We start from the raw sequence: 17,230 nt of genomic DNA, 5'->3' as shown, positions 1-17,230 counted from the left end.
ACCACTGGAGGCTTGGCACCTTGCCCACACTCCATCCCAGCCTGTAGTGGATGCTCACCGTCTCACCTAGGCCCGTCTGTTGCATTGGACCTGGGTACCAGCCCAAGACACCCGCTTTCAAAGGGGAAGAAGCATGTGGATTTTCCCCAAGCAGATGCAGAGTTCCCCTTCCCTGGGAAAGCCTGGGGAAACGTTCCCTGTTCTTGCAGCACACACACCACCCAACTCCCAGGGCAGCCGACATCCAAGCTGCATCTGAGCAAAGAGTGCTATATGTATCCTCTTGTCTGAGAATCACCACTGCTGGTGCCCAAAGCCTGGCTCTGCCTTTGTTGGTCTGTCTCTCCCTGCACTCTCTCCCCCTTGCTCTGTTTGTCTTGCTTTGTATCATTGGCTTTCTCTCTGTTCCTGTCTTCCTGTGTTTCGTTTTTTTCTCTCTCCTTCCCTCCCCTGAGCCTGTCTCCTTTTGTTCTGGTTCTGTCCCTTCCCTGCTTTCTGCAGACCCTCTCCCACCGGACTCGCCATTCTCCAAACTTGTCACTGATACAAGTCAGTGGCGGGGTGCTCCAGCCTCCCCATCGGAACTCGTTCCGAAAGATAAGCAGGCACAAGGGGGGAAGGGAGGAGGACCCGGGAAAATGGGTCAGTGTCTCCAAGCCTGAGCAGTGCCCAGCTGAGCCGTACTGGCATTCTGACACCATGCCAAGAGACATGAGCAGACCGAGGCCGACAGAAAGGGAATCAGTTGTGCCTTTCCTGACTGTGCCTTCTTCTCTAGTGCTGCCCTTGACTTAATGGGAAGAGGCAGCACTCTGTGCCTCCCCGAGGCACTGCGGCTCCAGCCCTCTGTGCTGGCATTGAGTACCAGGAATTGACAAGGGCCCCACGCATGCTTTCTTCCAGGGTGTTGGGACCATGCAGCTGATCAGGCTGGTACAGGTAGGTATTTTCTATGGCTGGTTGAACTTGCACTGGAGTCAGACTAAATGCACGTGTGCAGGTATGGGCGGGGCAGGGGGGCGGAATCAGACTGGGATTTCCTCCATGACTGTCCCAGGTGAGTAGTGTTCACTAACAGAAACTGCTCAGGGTCACAACGCAGGGGAAGAGAGCATGGACCCTTGGTTATTCCTCCACGGGGAAAAGAGAATTAATCTTATTCTTAGGGTAGCATGAGACATGTAAGATCTGATCAAGCTGTGAAGGGGGGAGATGTGGGATCCTGCAGTGGGCCATTGAAACAGGCAGGGCTGGGCTGTGTGTGTGGAATGGCAGCCCCTGGGCTCACTGTGATTGCTGGAGCAGAAGAAGATGGCTTTTAAATATTCAGATGCCAGTCGAATTTGTCTTCTAGCTCTCTCAGAGTTAACCCTTGCCATCCTCTTTACAGAGAGATGGGGGAGGGGAAATGCTTGTGAAAACCCATTTAGGTGGGCAGTGATCAAACATTGTTCCCATCTGAGGGCTTCTGTGTGAAATGAGTTGGTAGTTCTCAGTCAGTGTCATAGAGAGATAGATGTCCATATCACAAATAACCATCTCCATGACCAGCTTTACTGGAGCATGGACTCCCTCCCTTCCCTCCTGAAGGGAGACTCTCCAAGAGCAGGTGGGCAGGGGTTGTGGGCAGTGTGGGCGGGGAGGCAGGGATTGGCCTGCTGCTCCCCCTGCCCACGGTGAACCTGCTCTTTGGATACAAAGAGGCCATTTGTCTCTAGTGCTCTCAATCCAGCCCCTTTGACTAAGGTTGAAAATGAAAAATGTAAGTACCTAGAAATTTTAGGTCATGGTGATTTTTCTCCAATTATCTTTTCATTAGGAAGGTGGGGGAGGATTGAACATCTGTGAATCACATTTAATCTCCACAAATCGGCTTTGCCTGCAGTATGATTTCATGTTGCTATTTTTCCTCTTGACTGGCAATAGGAGAGTAGGAATCCCAGAGGGATAGAAATGGAGGTATCCAGCCAGTGTGATCCCCTTCCAGCTGGCTCTGCCCCCATACCTCCTGGAAATCCCAGCATGAGCCCCTAGTTTCATGCAGGACAATGTAATGATTATTTTGTCCCACTGAATAATTAAAAAATAAGCTAGAGCCCTCTCCCGGTGGTGCTCAGGATTCCTTTCTCTGTCAGCTCCATAGCTCTTGAATTGCTGCCTCTGTCCTTGGGGCTGAAATGAATGGTTGGGTCTCTGTCCACACAGGTTCTTTTTTTTTTTTTTTTTTTTTTTTTTTGTGGCCTTCACTATTTCTGCTTCAAACCTGTTTCCCAGGTGCCTCACCCAGAGGGGACAGTGTCCCTCATCATTTCACCTCCGCTTCACTGATCAGTTCTGAAATCAGACGCTGCCTAGAGGCAAAGACCCCTCCCTTCTAGTTTCTCTCCTGCACCTGGCAGACAGAGTGGTTGTCACTGCCAAGGGGAGTTTGCCTGTGACTTGACATTTTAGTTTGCCCCTGGTTTGAGAAGAGATTGCAGGTGGGGAGGGGGCCTGCATGTGTGTAATGTATTCAGTGACCAAGGCCACGGCAGATTGCATCAGCCATCACCCTGCTCATATGTTAAGCAAGACAATACAAAAGAAGGATGTAACAAACCTGTTTCATGTGAAAATGTTCCCTTTTCCCTGGGATTTGGCTTAATAGTGAAGGGCACAAGTAACCAATATTGTCAGGATCTCTGAGTAGTGTACCCTTGAATTTATTATCTACAAAGTAGGTACAAAATCTTCAAAATGACACACAAACACACTCCCCAGAGTCTGTGTTTGCAAGGCAAGAACCTATATTGCTTGTCGATAGGACACAGCTTAGTTCAGTGGGTAGAGCACCGGCCTAGGAGTCAGGAGCTCAGACACTAATCTGCTGTGTGACATTAGTCAAGTCACTTACCTTTGGTGCTTCACTTCCCACATTTGTAAAGCAGGAATGATTGTAGTTAGCTCACCTTTCTAAAGAGTTTTGAGCTCCAAGGGTAAAAATTGCTAAGTTCGGTCATTGCTGGGAAGCGCTTATATTCTGTGGCCACGAGTGCTATAGTAAATCCTACAGTTAGATGATCTCGCCCCCAGGAATTCCAGGAGACCAAACAGAGCTTTCCACCTAGGCTAAAAAAGGGGCTCTTTCCATTTCACTTCACCTGCTGCTCCTCATAGCATTCCCCTTCAGCCTCTTTTAAACTCTGTCTGTTGCTGTACAAACATGGTCTGGAGAGAGGATTGCTGCTGCTTCTGGACCTTCTCTGGCCCTTTCCAAACACACCTGAGAGCAAACAGTAGTTACTGATTACACACAAATCAGGGGCCTCTTTTCCAAGTGGCAAATTGAGGTGGTTTAGTAAGAGGGTCCTTTTCTCTGGAGTGGCTGCCATATTGTGTGCCAGAATCTGTAAGCTTTCATTTAAAAAAAAAGTCTAGCCTTTACGGTTGTGAAGATAACGTTGCAAGCATAAATCATGCATAACCAATGCAGTGATGTCAATCAGAGCCTGCTGGCATCCTGAAGAAATGGTTCTGAGAGGTATGGACTGCCCTTTTTCATTATAAAGGGATATTAATGTCTGCAGCCTGCACACACACACATTTAAATGCAGCCTTGTTAACTAGTGGACTGCTGCTCAAAGTGCACACAAAGGAGAGTGACAATCATAGTCTGAAGATCTGCACAATGTATTGTGAGTGGCATCTGATTTTGTATCATGAGTAAGTGGAGCTTTGGGTAGGGTTGCCAACTTTCTATTTGCACAAAACTGAACACCCCCTGCCCTGCCCCTCTTCCAAGGCCCCACCCATGCCCTGGCCCTTCTCCTAGTGCCCCCCCTCCCCACTCCATCCCCCAATCCCTCTGTCGCTCGCTCTCCCCAACCTCACTCACTCACTCATTTTCACCTGCCTGGCTCAGGGGGCTGGGGTACAGGAGGGGTTGAGGGCTCTGTCTGGGGGTGCGGGGCTGAGGATGAGGGGTTTGGGGTGCAGGAGGATGCTCTGAGCTGGGATCGAGAAGTTCGGAGGGCGATCAGGGCTAGGGCAGGGGGGTGGGGCGTGGGGGGGAAGAGGTCCAGGGGTGCAGGCCCCGGGTGGTGCTTACCTCAAGGAGCTCCTGGCCAATGGGAGCTGCAGGGCAGGGGCAGCTAGTGGAGCCTCCCTGGCTGCCCCTACGCATAGGAGCTGGAGAGGGGACATGCCAGCTGCTCCCCGGGAGCCGCGCGGCACGGAGGCTAGCAGGGAGCCTCCAGCCCTGCTGTGCGGCGCTGCCAACTGGACAGTGAATGGCCCGCCAGGATCCCCTTTCGACCACGTGTTCTGGTCGAAAACTGGACACCTGGTCACCCTAGCTCTGGGAGAGTATCACAATGTACTCTTTTCCTAGTCTGCCTCCAGCCCATCCTTTCTGCCCATTCCTGGCCCCCATGTCTCTAACTGTGGCTGACGATGCGGCTGCTGAATCAAGAGTCTGTAACAAATACTTGCCCTTGGTGAATCCATGCTGACTGTTCCTGATCTTCCTTCCAGTGCATGTTTTACACTTTTTGATAGGTACAGCTGTGTGTCTACTCTCCTCCTCCCCCCCCGCCCAACTCCCCCTCCATCTATCACATTTTATTTCTCCTGGTCCTGCTTTCCTCCCCCTTTGAGTTGTTTTGCTCATGCAACCCATCGGGGATATTCTTTATTATAGTGGAATAAGACAGCATTCTCACTCTGCTCCTAACATAAGGTACATGTGTTATGTCTGGTCCAAGCTTACCTCCTTCCTGGGAATTTACTTGATTGTGAACTTAAATAACAACAACCAAACAGAAACCTCAGACTAAGCTTTCTCCTGAGCTCAGCTGTTCATTGGATGTTCCTTTGCCTCAGAGGGAAACTCGAACCCGTTTTATTCTGAACTGGACCTAGAAAGACCCACCTGCTAGCATGAGTCAGCAGAAATAGGGCTGTAGCATCTGACATGTGGGTGACTCGCCACATGAGACCTGCATTGCCAGGTGGTATCCCAGAGCCTGCTGTCATATTAGGGAGTTGGTTTTGCTGTATTGCACTCTTCACTCAGCTTGTGTTCCTATGTGGTAGACTTCCATGCTAGTTTCAGTGTTACTCTCTTAGCCATCTCCATTGCTAATGCTCCGAAGTCAAATCTATTTAGATAATAAAACCCTTTCTCTGAACCATCCACAAATGAATCCACCTTGAAGCTCCTAGTCCTTTCCAGATTGGAGATTTCAAGAGAGGGTTAAGAAATCACATTGAGATGGGAGGCCTGCTACCTCCACTTCAACTTTAATGGCAGTCTCAGTCACTAATGGGGATGAGAAATGGCACATATCCCAGCTCAAAGGAGGCAATGCCTGTCCAGCGGTGTGGTGACTGAAACTGCACAGCCAGTCAATACAGGATTCTCCCAGCAACAGTGTGGTCTCAGCCTGAAGGAGAATGTGTTCCTTCTGGGATCTGAAGTAATTGGTTCCCCTTTCTCATCTGTTACTGTTTTCTTTCCCCTAGCCTGTCCCACTGGTTCCTTTAAAGCATATGTGGGAGATGCCCCCTGCAGACTCTGCCCCACCCACAGCCACGCTCCAGTGCCAGGCTCCAGTGAATGTGCCTGCCAAAGCCGATACTACCGCTCTGCTTCGGACACGTCTGACACCCCCTGCACTGGTAAGTGTTTGGGTAGAGTATGTGAGGGGAGGAAGAGGGATGGCCAATGATTCTGGGGAGTCTCTGAGTCATCGCCTCTAAGAGCCCCTGAGAAAGAGAGAATAATTTCTCTTCACTCTTTTCCCCTGCAGGAATCTGGGGGGCACCACTTCTAATCCACTACAGGGTATGTCTACCCACCAAATGTATTGAAGACATTTCATTAATCCCATATATTATATACAATTCTCAATATAGTAGATACAAAAACCTGCATTAAAAGAACATTTATGTTGCAAAATCAGGCTCTCAGAAATTAGGAAATGTCAGAATTCAGTTTGCCCAGGCAACCTTAATTCGGCCTCCTTGTGTGTATGCATTATGATACAGTCTTTAATTACATGATCACATAGTATTTTTCTGTAAGGACCCCTGCCTCATTAATTGCACAGGATGACAGTGCTCACTGAATGAGCAGTTACTTCATATGTTGTTTTATCCTCGTTGTACAATGAGTAGCACCAGACTACACACTACTGAAACCCTCCTTGGAAGAAAGAAATATTAATTTCCTCATGGGCTTTCTATGGTGCTTATCTCTATAGTCCAAGTGCTTCACAAACATTCATGAATTTGTCTTCATAACACCCCTGTGAGGAGAGGGAGTATTATCCCCATTTTACAGATAAGGGGCGGAGGCACAGAGAGATTAAGGTCAAAAGTGTCCATTAAATTTGGTTTCCCAATTTGAGATATCTAGGACCTGATTTTTCAGAGTACTTAGTATGATATAGCACTTTATGTGTTGAAGCACAACTCCCATTGTCTTCAGTTCATAGATTCCAAGGCCAGTGGGGTCCATTGTGATCATCTAGTCTGACTTCCTGTATAACTCAGGACATAGAACTTCCCCCAAAAATAATTCCTAGGACATATCATTTAGAAAAACATCCAACATTGATTTTTAAATGGTCAGTGATGAAGAATCCACCATGATCTTTGGTAAATTGGTCCAATGATTAATTACTCTTGCTGTTAAAAACTCATGCATTCTTTCCAGTATTTATGCATTCCATTCCTTCCTTTGCATTCTGAATTTGTCTAGCTTCAACTTCCAGCTATTGGATGTGTTATACCTTTCTCTGCTAGACTGAACATCTCATTATTAAATATTTGTTCCCCATATGGGTACTTATAACCTGAAATCAAGTCACCCCTTAACCTTCTCTGTGTTAATCTAAATAGATTGAGCTCCTTGAGTCTATCACTATAATAAATGTTTTCTAATCCTTTAATCGTTCTCGTGGCTTTTCTTTGAACCCTCTCCAATTTATCAACATCCTTCGTGAATTGTGGACACCAGAACTGGACTCAGTATTCCAGTAGTGGTCACACAAGTGCCAAATACAGAGGTAATATAACCTCTCTGCTCCTACTTGAGATTGGCCTGTTTATGCATGCCAAGTTTGCATTAGCCCTCTTGGCAACAGCATTACACTGAGAGCTCGTGTTCAGCTGATTATCCACCATGACCCCCAAATCTCAGAATTACTACTTCCCAGGAGAGTCCCCCATCCTGTAAGTATAACCTATTTTCTTTGTACTTAGGGCAGCTGTGAGCGCTCAGCACTTCTCCAAATCAGATCCCTGGGTCTCAAGTTGGGCACCCAAAAAATTAGGAACACACAATTAGTGACCACCTGTGAAAAATTTGGCTTAAGTGACTTGCCCAGCATCACACAGGAACTCTGTGGCAGAGGCAGGGTTAGAATTCAGTTTTCCAGGGAAGCATTCACCTGTTTTAAACATGAGATGATCCTTTCTCTTCTTGCAGTCCCTTGCATCATTCATTGCACACCTTCCAGCTTTTGCAACAAATGAGGCAACAGTCCTACAGACAACAGATTCCTTCAATTCACCACCCGGATTCATATCCAGTGGATGTCCATCCTGTGCACTGAATGAGACAGGGGTCCTTTGGAAAAAATAGTATATGAACATTGGCCAGTTTATGAAGGCCTACACTCATCTTGCAGGCAGTTCTCTGTTTGTCTGTTCATCTGTAAAGTGATAACTTGTGAATGCCAAGTAGGAGCAATTTCAAAATTTCAGGGAATGTTCTAGGCATCAGTGTCCAGAACCCTATTGATAATTGGGGAAAACAGAAAAACAAAAGGGGACACATGGAGCCCTTGCAGCACTTTGCTATAGCATGCTTAATGCAGACAGAATGTTCAGAGAATTTAGCTACCAGACTGTAACAAGTCTCTACTGAACATGTGCGTACTGAGATTTTAAAAAGGCTCATAAATTGGATGGCTTTTTATGAGAACAACACAAGGCTCATCCCTGACAAAAAGCCACCACCTTGCTAAATTTCAAGTCCTTGCTCCAAAGCATGGGGGTGCTAGAGCTCTTATAAGAAAAGAACATTTGAATAGGGACAAAACAATGTATTTGTCCCTAGCCTCCTTCTAGGAAACAGCTGAAACATTTTTTGCAGAGGAATGAGAAATAAGGAACTTGTCCTCTTTTTCTCTTTCCTTTTCTTTCTTTCTCTCTGTCATTCTTTTGTAGGTTTTTAATATCTCATTTTCCTCTCTTGTAGGCACTCCCTCCGCCCCCCGGGATGTTAGCTACGAGATCATTGGCTCCAATGTGCTCCTGACCTGGCGCTTACCCAAGGACCTGGGTGGCCGCAAGGATGTCTTCTTTAATATCATCTGCAAGGTGTGCCCGACGGGGTCTCCAGGGCCCTGCGTGCGCTGTGGGGACAGCATTCAGTTTGAGCCACGCCAGGTGGGGCTAACAGAGAGTCGTGTGCAGGTCTCCAACCTGCTGGCCCGTGTGCAGTACACATTCGAGATCCAGGCTGTCAACCTGGTGACCGAGCTGAGCCCAGAGGCACCCCAATATGCAGCCATCAACGTCAGCACCAGTCAGTCAGGTGAGGAGGCCTGTTCATCTGACTCTCATCCCTCCTACTGCTTTCTCTCATTCCTTCCTTTACATTCCATGCCTTGTAGCAGGCATGGCTTTGACTTGTTTGGCTGTGTGCTGTACTTCCTCTTGATCTGCCACTTCTGAATGGTTCCTGTGTGCCCCTCTCTCTGCTGCTCCCTTTTTTCCCTTCCCCTCTTGGTGGAGAAGCTGAGTTTAGCTGCCAGTGTGAATGGGCAAGAAGAAACAAGGAAGTGTCAGAGGCAGGAGATGGCCCAGAGGGAACAGCAGTGAGCGAAGTATCTCCATTGTTCAGAGGAGCAGCTGCTTCATTGTGTGATGCAGGAGCCACTGTCATCGTTTGTCAGGGGCCCTGCGAGTTTTAAGCTGCTGCAGAAGATTTAGCATTTCTTCGGCTTTTCATCATCCCCTCTATCTCCTGCTCTTCTTCGTTTTCCCTTCGACCCCCCCTTCCTCTCTCTAGTTCATCTTTCTTCCCTTAAGTCACTCTTCAGTTTCCTTCTTTACCTTTGCCCTCTTTCAAAAAAGAGTGAATCTCCTGTTTGTCTTTACTTCTCCTCCTGCATCTCTTCAGCTCCTCTCCTGTCCCCTTCCCTCTCTCTGGATTCCATTTCAGTTCATATTTCATGACTCCTTAACAAACATCACTGGGAATTCACCAACTGTGCCCGTCTGTGTCTTAGTGTCTGTCTCGAAAGAGAAAAAGATGACAGCTGGGCACAGCATGATAAAATATAGTATATATGAATGGCTGTATCCACCACTGAAGTGCATCTACCTCTAGGATGCACAACTGTTCAGGTCAGTAGACAAAAAAGAAAAACACATCAATGCCAACTGCTGTGGGAATGCCAGGGTGAAAGAATGCAATGACCCGAGCTGAAATTTAGTCAAGACTCAGAAAAAGAGGTTAACACCCCATTTTACAAAAACTGTCATGGATTCTTCTACTGGCCAAAGTTTCCTTTTTTCTAACCTTCAGTGCCATGGTGCTAAAGAATGATCCTGGGATGTTATTTCCCTGTGGATGGGAAATGGTATTTGCCCAGATATTACACTGATGACTGCCATCTAAATGTCTGTTATAATAATAATGAAAGGGGTGTGATCTTGGAAGCATCATGACTAGAACTAATTGCCCAAGTCCTGCTGAGACTTGGATCCAAAGAATGTCATATTGCAATGTGGATGCAGTCAAGCCTTAGACATGAGTGAGAAGATCTGTGTAGTGCAGTATGGACATATTAGTATGGCTGTGCAACCCAGCTCCAGCAGTTGAAAACCCAGGTTTACACTGTAATTCAGACTCTCAAGCATGGGCTTGGGAAACACCAAGTTCACAAACTGGGTCCCACCGACTCAGGTTTACAATGCAGTTTAGAAGTACCCTGAGAGACCAGTTGGTTGTCTGGGCAGCCCTGGAGGTGGTGAGTGAAGGGTTGCAAAGCCTATCAGAGTGATGGACAGAATAGAGGAAGCTAGTATATGGAGGGGAGATGGCAATAAAATCAGGAGAATCCTGGATTGTTGCAGAAGGGCTGTACTTGGCTGAGAGTGGAGGGACTCTGAAACCTGACTAACAAAGGTAGCCTGAGAGAACTGAATGCACATATTTGGCTCTGCTAAGTGACAGCTAGAATTGGGTGGGGACATGGCAACTCTCTACAAGGGTGTACATAGCTAGAGAGAGAGGAATTGTTCTCGGGTGGGCTCGGGGTGGGGTATAATCAGGAGTAATGGGATGAAAAGGAGCAAAAGGGGGAACAATTTAAATTGAATATCAGGAGCTGTTTGCTACCATTGAGCTCTATTAAACTCCTAATTAGACTCTACTAATTAGACTCCCCAGAGAAGTGGTGGAAGCCCTATTGCCTAAATCATGTAAAATTAGGCCTGGACAAAGCCCAAGAGAACATACTATAGGGAACTATTCTGCCCTGGCTGGGGACCAGACGTGAACTGTGCTAATAGGTCTATTCCTGCTTTAATGTATGGGTTCTGCAGAGTGTCTTGCTGTGAGGACAGGGAGAGGTGGATAATGCTCCCCGCGAGCAGAGAGGAGGCTGCAGGTGAGCTGTGGCTGGATCATGAACATGTGGCCGGGTCACTTATATGACTTGGGGGGATTCCAGGTGTTTGAAAGGAAAAAATCTAGGGCACAAATTGCTTTCTGAGGTGCTGGAGGGTGTTAGGCATCTGGTGGGGGATTTTCTGCCCCATCGCTCCCGTTACCAGGGAAGCAGCGATTAGCAGAGGTTATGTGGGATACCTGGCCCCTCAAAGAGTGGTGCCACAAGTGGCTGCTTGGGTATTTTGTGCCTCTGGCCCCAGACACAGGGAGAGATGACTCCTGTGGGAAGGGTGGTTCCAGGTGGTGTCTCTGAACTCTGCCGGGGGAGGGCAGGTGGCACATTAACCTCCCAAATGATTTCCCCTGCTCTCCGCCATTTCCCACCCCTGCCTCATTTGTGTGAGTCAGCAGTGGTGGAATCTAGTGTAATATCTTCCTTCTGGCTCTGTCTTTGAATCACCAAGTCTCCTCTTTTCCTTTGCTCATGCCTGACTTGTTTGTCCTGTTCTGCAGCCCCCCTTTTCCTCTTGGCTTGTGGGGGCTGGTCTCTCATGCTCCAGAATGGTCTCAGGGGAGCAGCTGTCCAGACAGGCTCCTCTCCAGAGCTGCAGTGTGCACTGGATGGTTATTGTGGTTGGGTCCTTTTTTACCTCTACTCTTCCCCAAGATCATTAGCAATGAGCTTGAGATGAGCTGCCCTCAATTCATAGTGACAGCTCACGCTAACGAGGCCTCTGTTCCTCTGTCACGTGGCCTGTCTCACTCCTGACCCCTCCCTTCAGCCCCCTTGGCAGCTTTTCACTTTAGCTTAGATTTTCTTTTTTTATTGTTACACACACAGATGGACTCTCAGCTCTTCCACTCCAAGAGAGACAGGGAAGCGGGTTGGATGGAATGGATGAGAGGACATGGAGAGATGAGGAGCGAGAAGTTGAGGGACAGAATTTCTGAATGAAAGGGTGTAACACTCATCTCCTCTCCATTGAATTAAGGGTAGCCAGACAAAGAATCTTCAGCCCCAGCAACCTTTATATCTCCCCTTTGGCCCTGCACTAACCACAGGTTCTCTCACTCCCCTCTATGGCTGGGTGCATATATTCTTCACATCCACTCTTCCCTCTTCCACATGCCCAAGAAAACCTGAGGACAATATTCTGTTCTTGGAACAATTTCTCTCCTTTATTCTCCTCCATTTCATAGAATCATAGAATCATAGAATATCAGGGTTGGAAGGGACCCCAGAAGGTCATCTAGTCCAACCCCCTGCTCAAAGCAGGACCAATTCCCAGTTAAATCATCCCAGCCAGGGCTTTGTCAAGCCTGACCTTAAAAACCTCTAAGGAAGGAGATTCTACCACCTCCCTAGGTAACGCATTCCAGTGTTTCACCACCCTCCTAGTGAAAAAGTTTTTCCTAATATCCAATCTAAACCTCCCCCACTGCAACTTGAGACCATTACTCCTCGTTCTGTCATCTGCTACCATTGAGAACAGTCTAGAGCCATCCTCTTTGGAACCCCCTTTCAGGTAGTTGAAAGCAGCTATCAAATCCCCCCTCATTCTTCTCTTCTGCAGGCTAAACAATCCCAGCTCCCTCAGCCTCTCCTCATAACTCATGTGTTCCAGTCCCCTAATCATTTTTGTTGCCCTTCGCTGGACTCTCTCCAATTTATCCACATCCTTCTTGAAGTGTGGGGCCCAAAACTGGACACAGTACTCCAGATGAGGCCTCACCAATGTCGAATAGAGGGGAACGATCACGTCCCTCGATCTGCTCGCTATGCCCCTACTTATACATCCCAAAATGCCATTGGCCTTCTTGGCAACAAGGGCACACTGCTGACTCATATCCAGCTTCTCGTCCACTGTCACCCCTAGGTCCTTTTCCGCAGAACTGCTGCCTAGCCATTCGGTCCCTAGTCTGTAGCTGTGCATTGGGTTCTTCCGTCCTAAGTGCAGGACCCTGCACTTATCCTTATTGAACCTCATCAGATTCCTTTTGGCCCAATCTTCCAATTGGTCTAGGTCCTTCTGTATCCTATCCCTCCCCTCCAGCGTATCTACCACTCCTCCCAGTTTAGTATCATCCGCAAATTTGCTGAGAGTGCAATCCACACCATCCTCCAGATCATTTATGAAGATATTGAATAAAACCGGCCCCAGGACCGACCGACCCCATTTAGCCGTATTTCCCATTCCCTTGTTCTCTGTTTCCAAGATGACTGCCGCTTTAAGAGTTTGGCTACACCTAGTGGCTCACTGTCTCCTGCTCCACAGTTAGAGAAGGGATCCGATGATCGCTACATCAGTCATTTCCATGGCATCCAGTGATGATGTCCCATCTCTGGAAGGGGTTTCATTTAAGGTAGGGCACAAGGGACTGACACAGGAAAACTCTTCACACTTACATCCTTGCAGTATAATTTGACTTGATCTTTTCCAGCAAGCTGCTATCCCAAAACAGTTTGGAGAGTAAAATGGCATGCTTGCTGGGATAACTAGGAGAGGGAGGAAAATATTCAAAGGTAAGGCAAGATAGAAAAGTCATGTTCAGCTGAGGTTTGAGGTTTTAAGATGGATAGATAAAGAGGTGGAGGCCATTCCAGAAAACAGAAGCTGCAGAGGAGAAGGATCTTCTATGAATAGTGGTGCGGTTGTATAGTGGGAAGGATGGGAGGCTGCCACATGGCAAGCAAAAAACCTGTGGAACCTACTGCCACAATATGTTATTGAGGCCAAGAGCTTCATAGGATTTAAAAAAGGATTATTTATTTATATAGATTATACCATTTGAAGTTACAATGTCTATCCTTATGCTTCAGGGCATAACTATCTCCATCTGAAAGCGGTCAGAAAGAAACTTCCCTATGGTTATTCCAAAATTGTCCATTAGGGGGTTTCCTGCCCCTTCCTCTGAAGCCTCTGCTACTGGTCATTGTCAGAGACAGGATTCTGGACTAGATGGACCACTGCGCTGATCTAGACTGGCATTTCCTGTGTTGCTAGAAAGTGGGGAAAGGGATAAAGAGATTGGCTGGAGCAAGTCCATGGAGTGTTTTAAAAGCAAGGAGAGTGTTTTGGGGTATTTTTAAACTGAATCCTGAAACAAAAGAGAGCTAATGAAGCAGTCTGAAGACAGAGGTGATGTGGTCAGGCTTCCTCGTAGCTGTGAGAAAATAGGCAGCAGCATCATTCTGCCCATGCTGGAGTCAGAGCAATGGGACTTGGGGATGCCAGCCAGAGACAAGGGAGCTGCAGTAATCATAGCAAGAGAATCTGAAGGGCTGGGTGAGGGTTTCAGCAGAGGCTGAGCAGAGGCAGTGAGATTCAAGGGCAATGCTGCAGGGGGTCATTCAGCAGATTTTCAGGCTGATGGGCTGTATGAGGAGGAGGAGAAGACTTTAGAGTAAAGAATGATGCCAAAGTTACTGACTGTGAAATCAAATGGAAGTTCTGGGTTTAGCCGGGAAATGTACTAGAGGATGTTCTTCTTGCCCAGGAGAAGCACATCTGACTTAGCTGGTAGAAGGTGAGACAAAAACTACAAATTTTCTTAGTCAAAACGGAAAGGGAACATGGAGACAGAGAGTGTATTACAGGCTGTCAGAAGACTACATTTACAGATTAGTATAATCAGCATATAGCTGACAGATGAAGTGCAGTTCTGCTATGAAAATTGACTGGACACATGAATCGCAGGGCTCCATATTCATTGTCTCTCATTGATTGCAGATCAAAAGAGCTCATTTTGGAAGTAAATTTTGTTTCCTAATTGTTAACTCTGAAAGTTCAGCCTGGGCTCTGAGAATCAAGCTGGGTTGTTTTCTTCTCACACATCATCACCAGTAATAAAGATTCTGCAAGGCAAATTTTTCCCTCAGTGAGAGTTGTCTCAGCTTAGGGTACATCTACACTACAGCACGAACAGCACAGCTACAGTGCTACTGCAGCACTGTAGTGTACGCTTCCTACATCAACGGAAGGCATTTTTCTGTTGGTGTAGTAACAAGCTACTGCCTTGAGAGGCGGTAGCTAGGCCAATAGAAGATTTCTCCCTTGGACTTAACTGTGTCTACAATGGGGATTAGCTCAACCTCACTACATTGCACAGGTGCAAAATTTTTCACAGCCCTGAGAATATTGCTAGATAGACCTAAATTTTTGGTATAGACCAGGTCTCAGTTGTCTTCAGAGGGTTTAAAGAGGTATAACTGACTGGAACTTAGTAAAAGATTCTGTGGATGATGCACAAGATGGAATATGCTCCAGTTCCCTCTCTCTGAGCTGTGTTGTCTCTGCAGGCTGAACAGAAAAAGAATGTGCCATATTTCACATTTCAGATTACAGAGCACTTTGGATAAGGGCAAAGATACACTGCTCAGGAGGGTAGAAGTAGATGGAAAATAGCAGAGAATGGAACCTAGTGGTACCCAAGGAGAAGTTTCTGCACAAAAGTGGAATGACAGCTAGGGACAAAAAGGGGTGTTATTTGATAGGCAGACACAGAACAGTAGAGTAGTAATAATAAATAAATATTTTGCCTTTCTAAATTGCTGTCCATCCAAAGAACTTAAAGTGCAACATCCTGACAGGATCTGAGACCCCTGAATAGCTAGGGAAGTGACTCAGGGAGATGGACAGAACAATGTTGAAGCCTGCAGTGAAGGCCTGCAGGCCAACAAACAGAGGAACTGGTTAAATGCACAGAGGAAAGTCATTTCTGTGCTGTGTCCAGGCTGAAATCTGTTCAGGATAAGGATGTGTGAAAGGTACTTGGAGAAAAAACAGGTTCCTCATGTATTTTGCTGGGAGAGGGAAATTTAGTGATGGGATTGCTGGGAATGTAAGTCAAGGACAAAAGAGAGTTTGACAGTGATAGATTTGTAGAAAGTACTAGAGGAAAAAGACTTGTTGACAATGGCAATAATATAAGGAATTCATTTGGGGAGATAGGACCAAAATATAGAAGAGGGAAGAGAGTCAAGAAAGAAGTGGTTTTCTCAAGGCACTTGGTGCTGCTGGAAGCTGCTGTGGAGAGAAGAAGGAGAGCATCAATGTAGAGGCCTGCACAGGGTGCATAGTCCCTATAACTGAAGGAGTCAGAGATGGAGAGGACTTCAAAGGAAAGAAGTTCAAAGGTGGCTTCAACATGCATGTCATATCTCCAGTGACATTATATCAGAGGAGAAGAAACTGCTGAGTGTGGGAAAGTCATAGATCTGGGAGGGGAGGGAGTTATCAGATGTGATAGACCACAGAGAATTTCAGAGGGCTGAAGAAAGAGAAGAGTTTGAAGGAGAGAATGAATTTGAATCCACCTGAGTTTTGGTGTGACAGCAATAACAGCTCCTCATTGGAGGGCTGAGTCTGACCGAAGAGGGAAGTGAGAGGGGTGGACTGGGTGGGAGTGGGAGGAGCAGAAAGAAGTCCAGGAAGGTGTCCTAGTTCTACATGTTCATAGCCTTGTCTGGTTCTTTCATTTTCATGAAATTCAAAACTTAACTTATAGGCAAATCATCAATACATGCTAGATTTACCGCTCACCTGTGAGAAAGTTTAGTATCCTGAGAACCTAACAAATAGTTAACATTACTAACCAATTAAACAGCGTCTTAATTGATTTAATAATGTCTGTTCATCTCATCACTTACCAATTTATGTGAATACTTTGACCTTCATGTCATTTCCCAGTCACAACAAGAGAAACTCTAATGGTAACTAGATTTATTAACTGTCAATAAATGTGATTACTAGTACAGAATATTTCAGCTTAGTGTATCAATTTTCAACATCTGTGTTACTCAGAATGCAGTTTTCCTAACACTACCATACTCAGTTTTAGTAAATCTTATCTGTGGGTCTTGGGAAACTACATTCATGGGTGGACAGTAAACAGACGAAAGCCAACATTTTCAAAAGTGTTAGGTTTTAGACACCTCCATTTTTGGTTGCCCAATTTGAGGCACTTTGGGCTTGGCCTTCTGGCATGCTAACCACTGACAACTCTGAGAACCGAGAGGGGTCAGCAAAAAAATCTAAAAATCAGGGCTAAGTTGGCAAAAGTTGGGCACACAAAATCAGAGGCATCTCTTGGAAAATGTGGCTATTTTACTCTTAATTTATGTGAGTCCTTATGCTTGTTATAAGGGAATCCCCTTTTTTGTGGATTGGTGTTAACAAAATACTGATGAACAGCAAAGGAATTACTTATCAGTCAAATCCATAGAGCTAGTCCACAATCTTCAAAAGTGACTACAAAACTTGGATGCCTCAATTTTTGTGTGCCCACCTTGAGACACTTTCAAAGGTCCTGATTTTCCAGAGGATGGATGTGCAGCGCTTCCTGAAAATCAGGACACCATTTAAGGTGTCTCAAGTTGGGCACCAAAAAGTCAAAGTACCCAGAGTCACTAATAGAACTGGAAAATCTTGGCCTCTCTCCTATGGCAGCTTTTTTTCAGGCCCAACAAACTTCCCTGGGGAATTGATTTATGTCTAGAGCAATTATTAATTATAGTTCATATTATTAATTGTCTCCACCAAATTAGAATACTGGCTCCAA

At 46.4% G+C, this 17,230-nt stretch overlaps 1 protein-coding gene across 2 annotated transcripts in view; it reads left to right on the top strand.

The window, feature by feature from the left end:
* Window positions 1-17,230, top strand: part of LOC311518104 (ephrin type-B receptor 5) — a 139,182-nt gene that overhangs the window by 100,160 nt on the left and 21,792 nt on the right. For both annotated transcript variants that reach the window (XM_084623562.1, XM_084623563.1), the window contains 2 exons: window positions 5,503-5,658; window positions 8,246-8,584. In XM_084623562.1, coding sequence (XP_084479688.1) covers window positions 5,503-5,658; window positions 8,246-8,584 — 495 coding nt within the window. The remainder of the gene's footprint in view (window positions 1-5,502; window positions 5,659-8,245; window positions 8,585-17,230) is intronic.

The sequence above is a fragment of the Lepidochelys olivacea genome, assembly GCF_965140295.1.
Source record: "Lepidochelys olivacea isolate rLepOli2 genome assembly, chromosome: 1".
NCBI classification, from domain to species: Eukaryota; Metazoa; Chordata; order Testudines; family Cheloniidae; genus Lepidochelys; species Lepidochelys olivacea.
The sequence above is the reverse complement of the archived record's forward strand: the minus strand, read 5'-3'. Positions and strand labels throughout refer to the sequence as shown.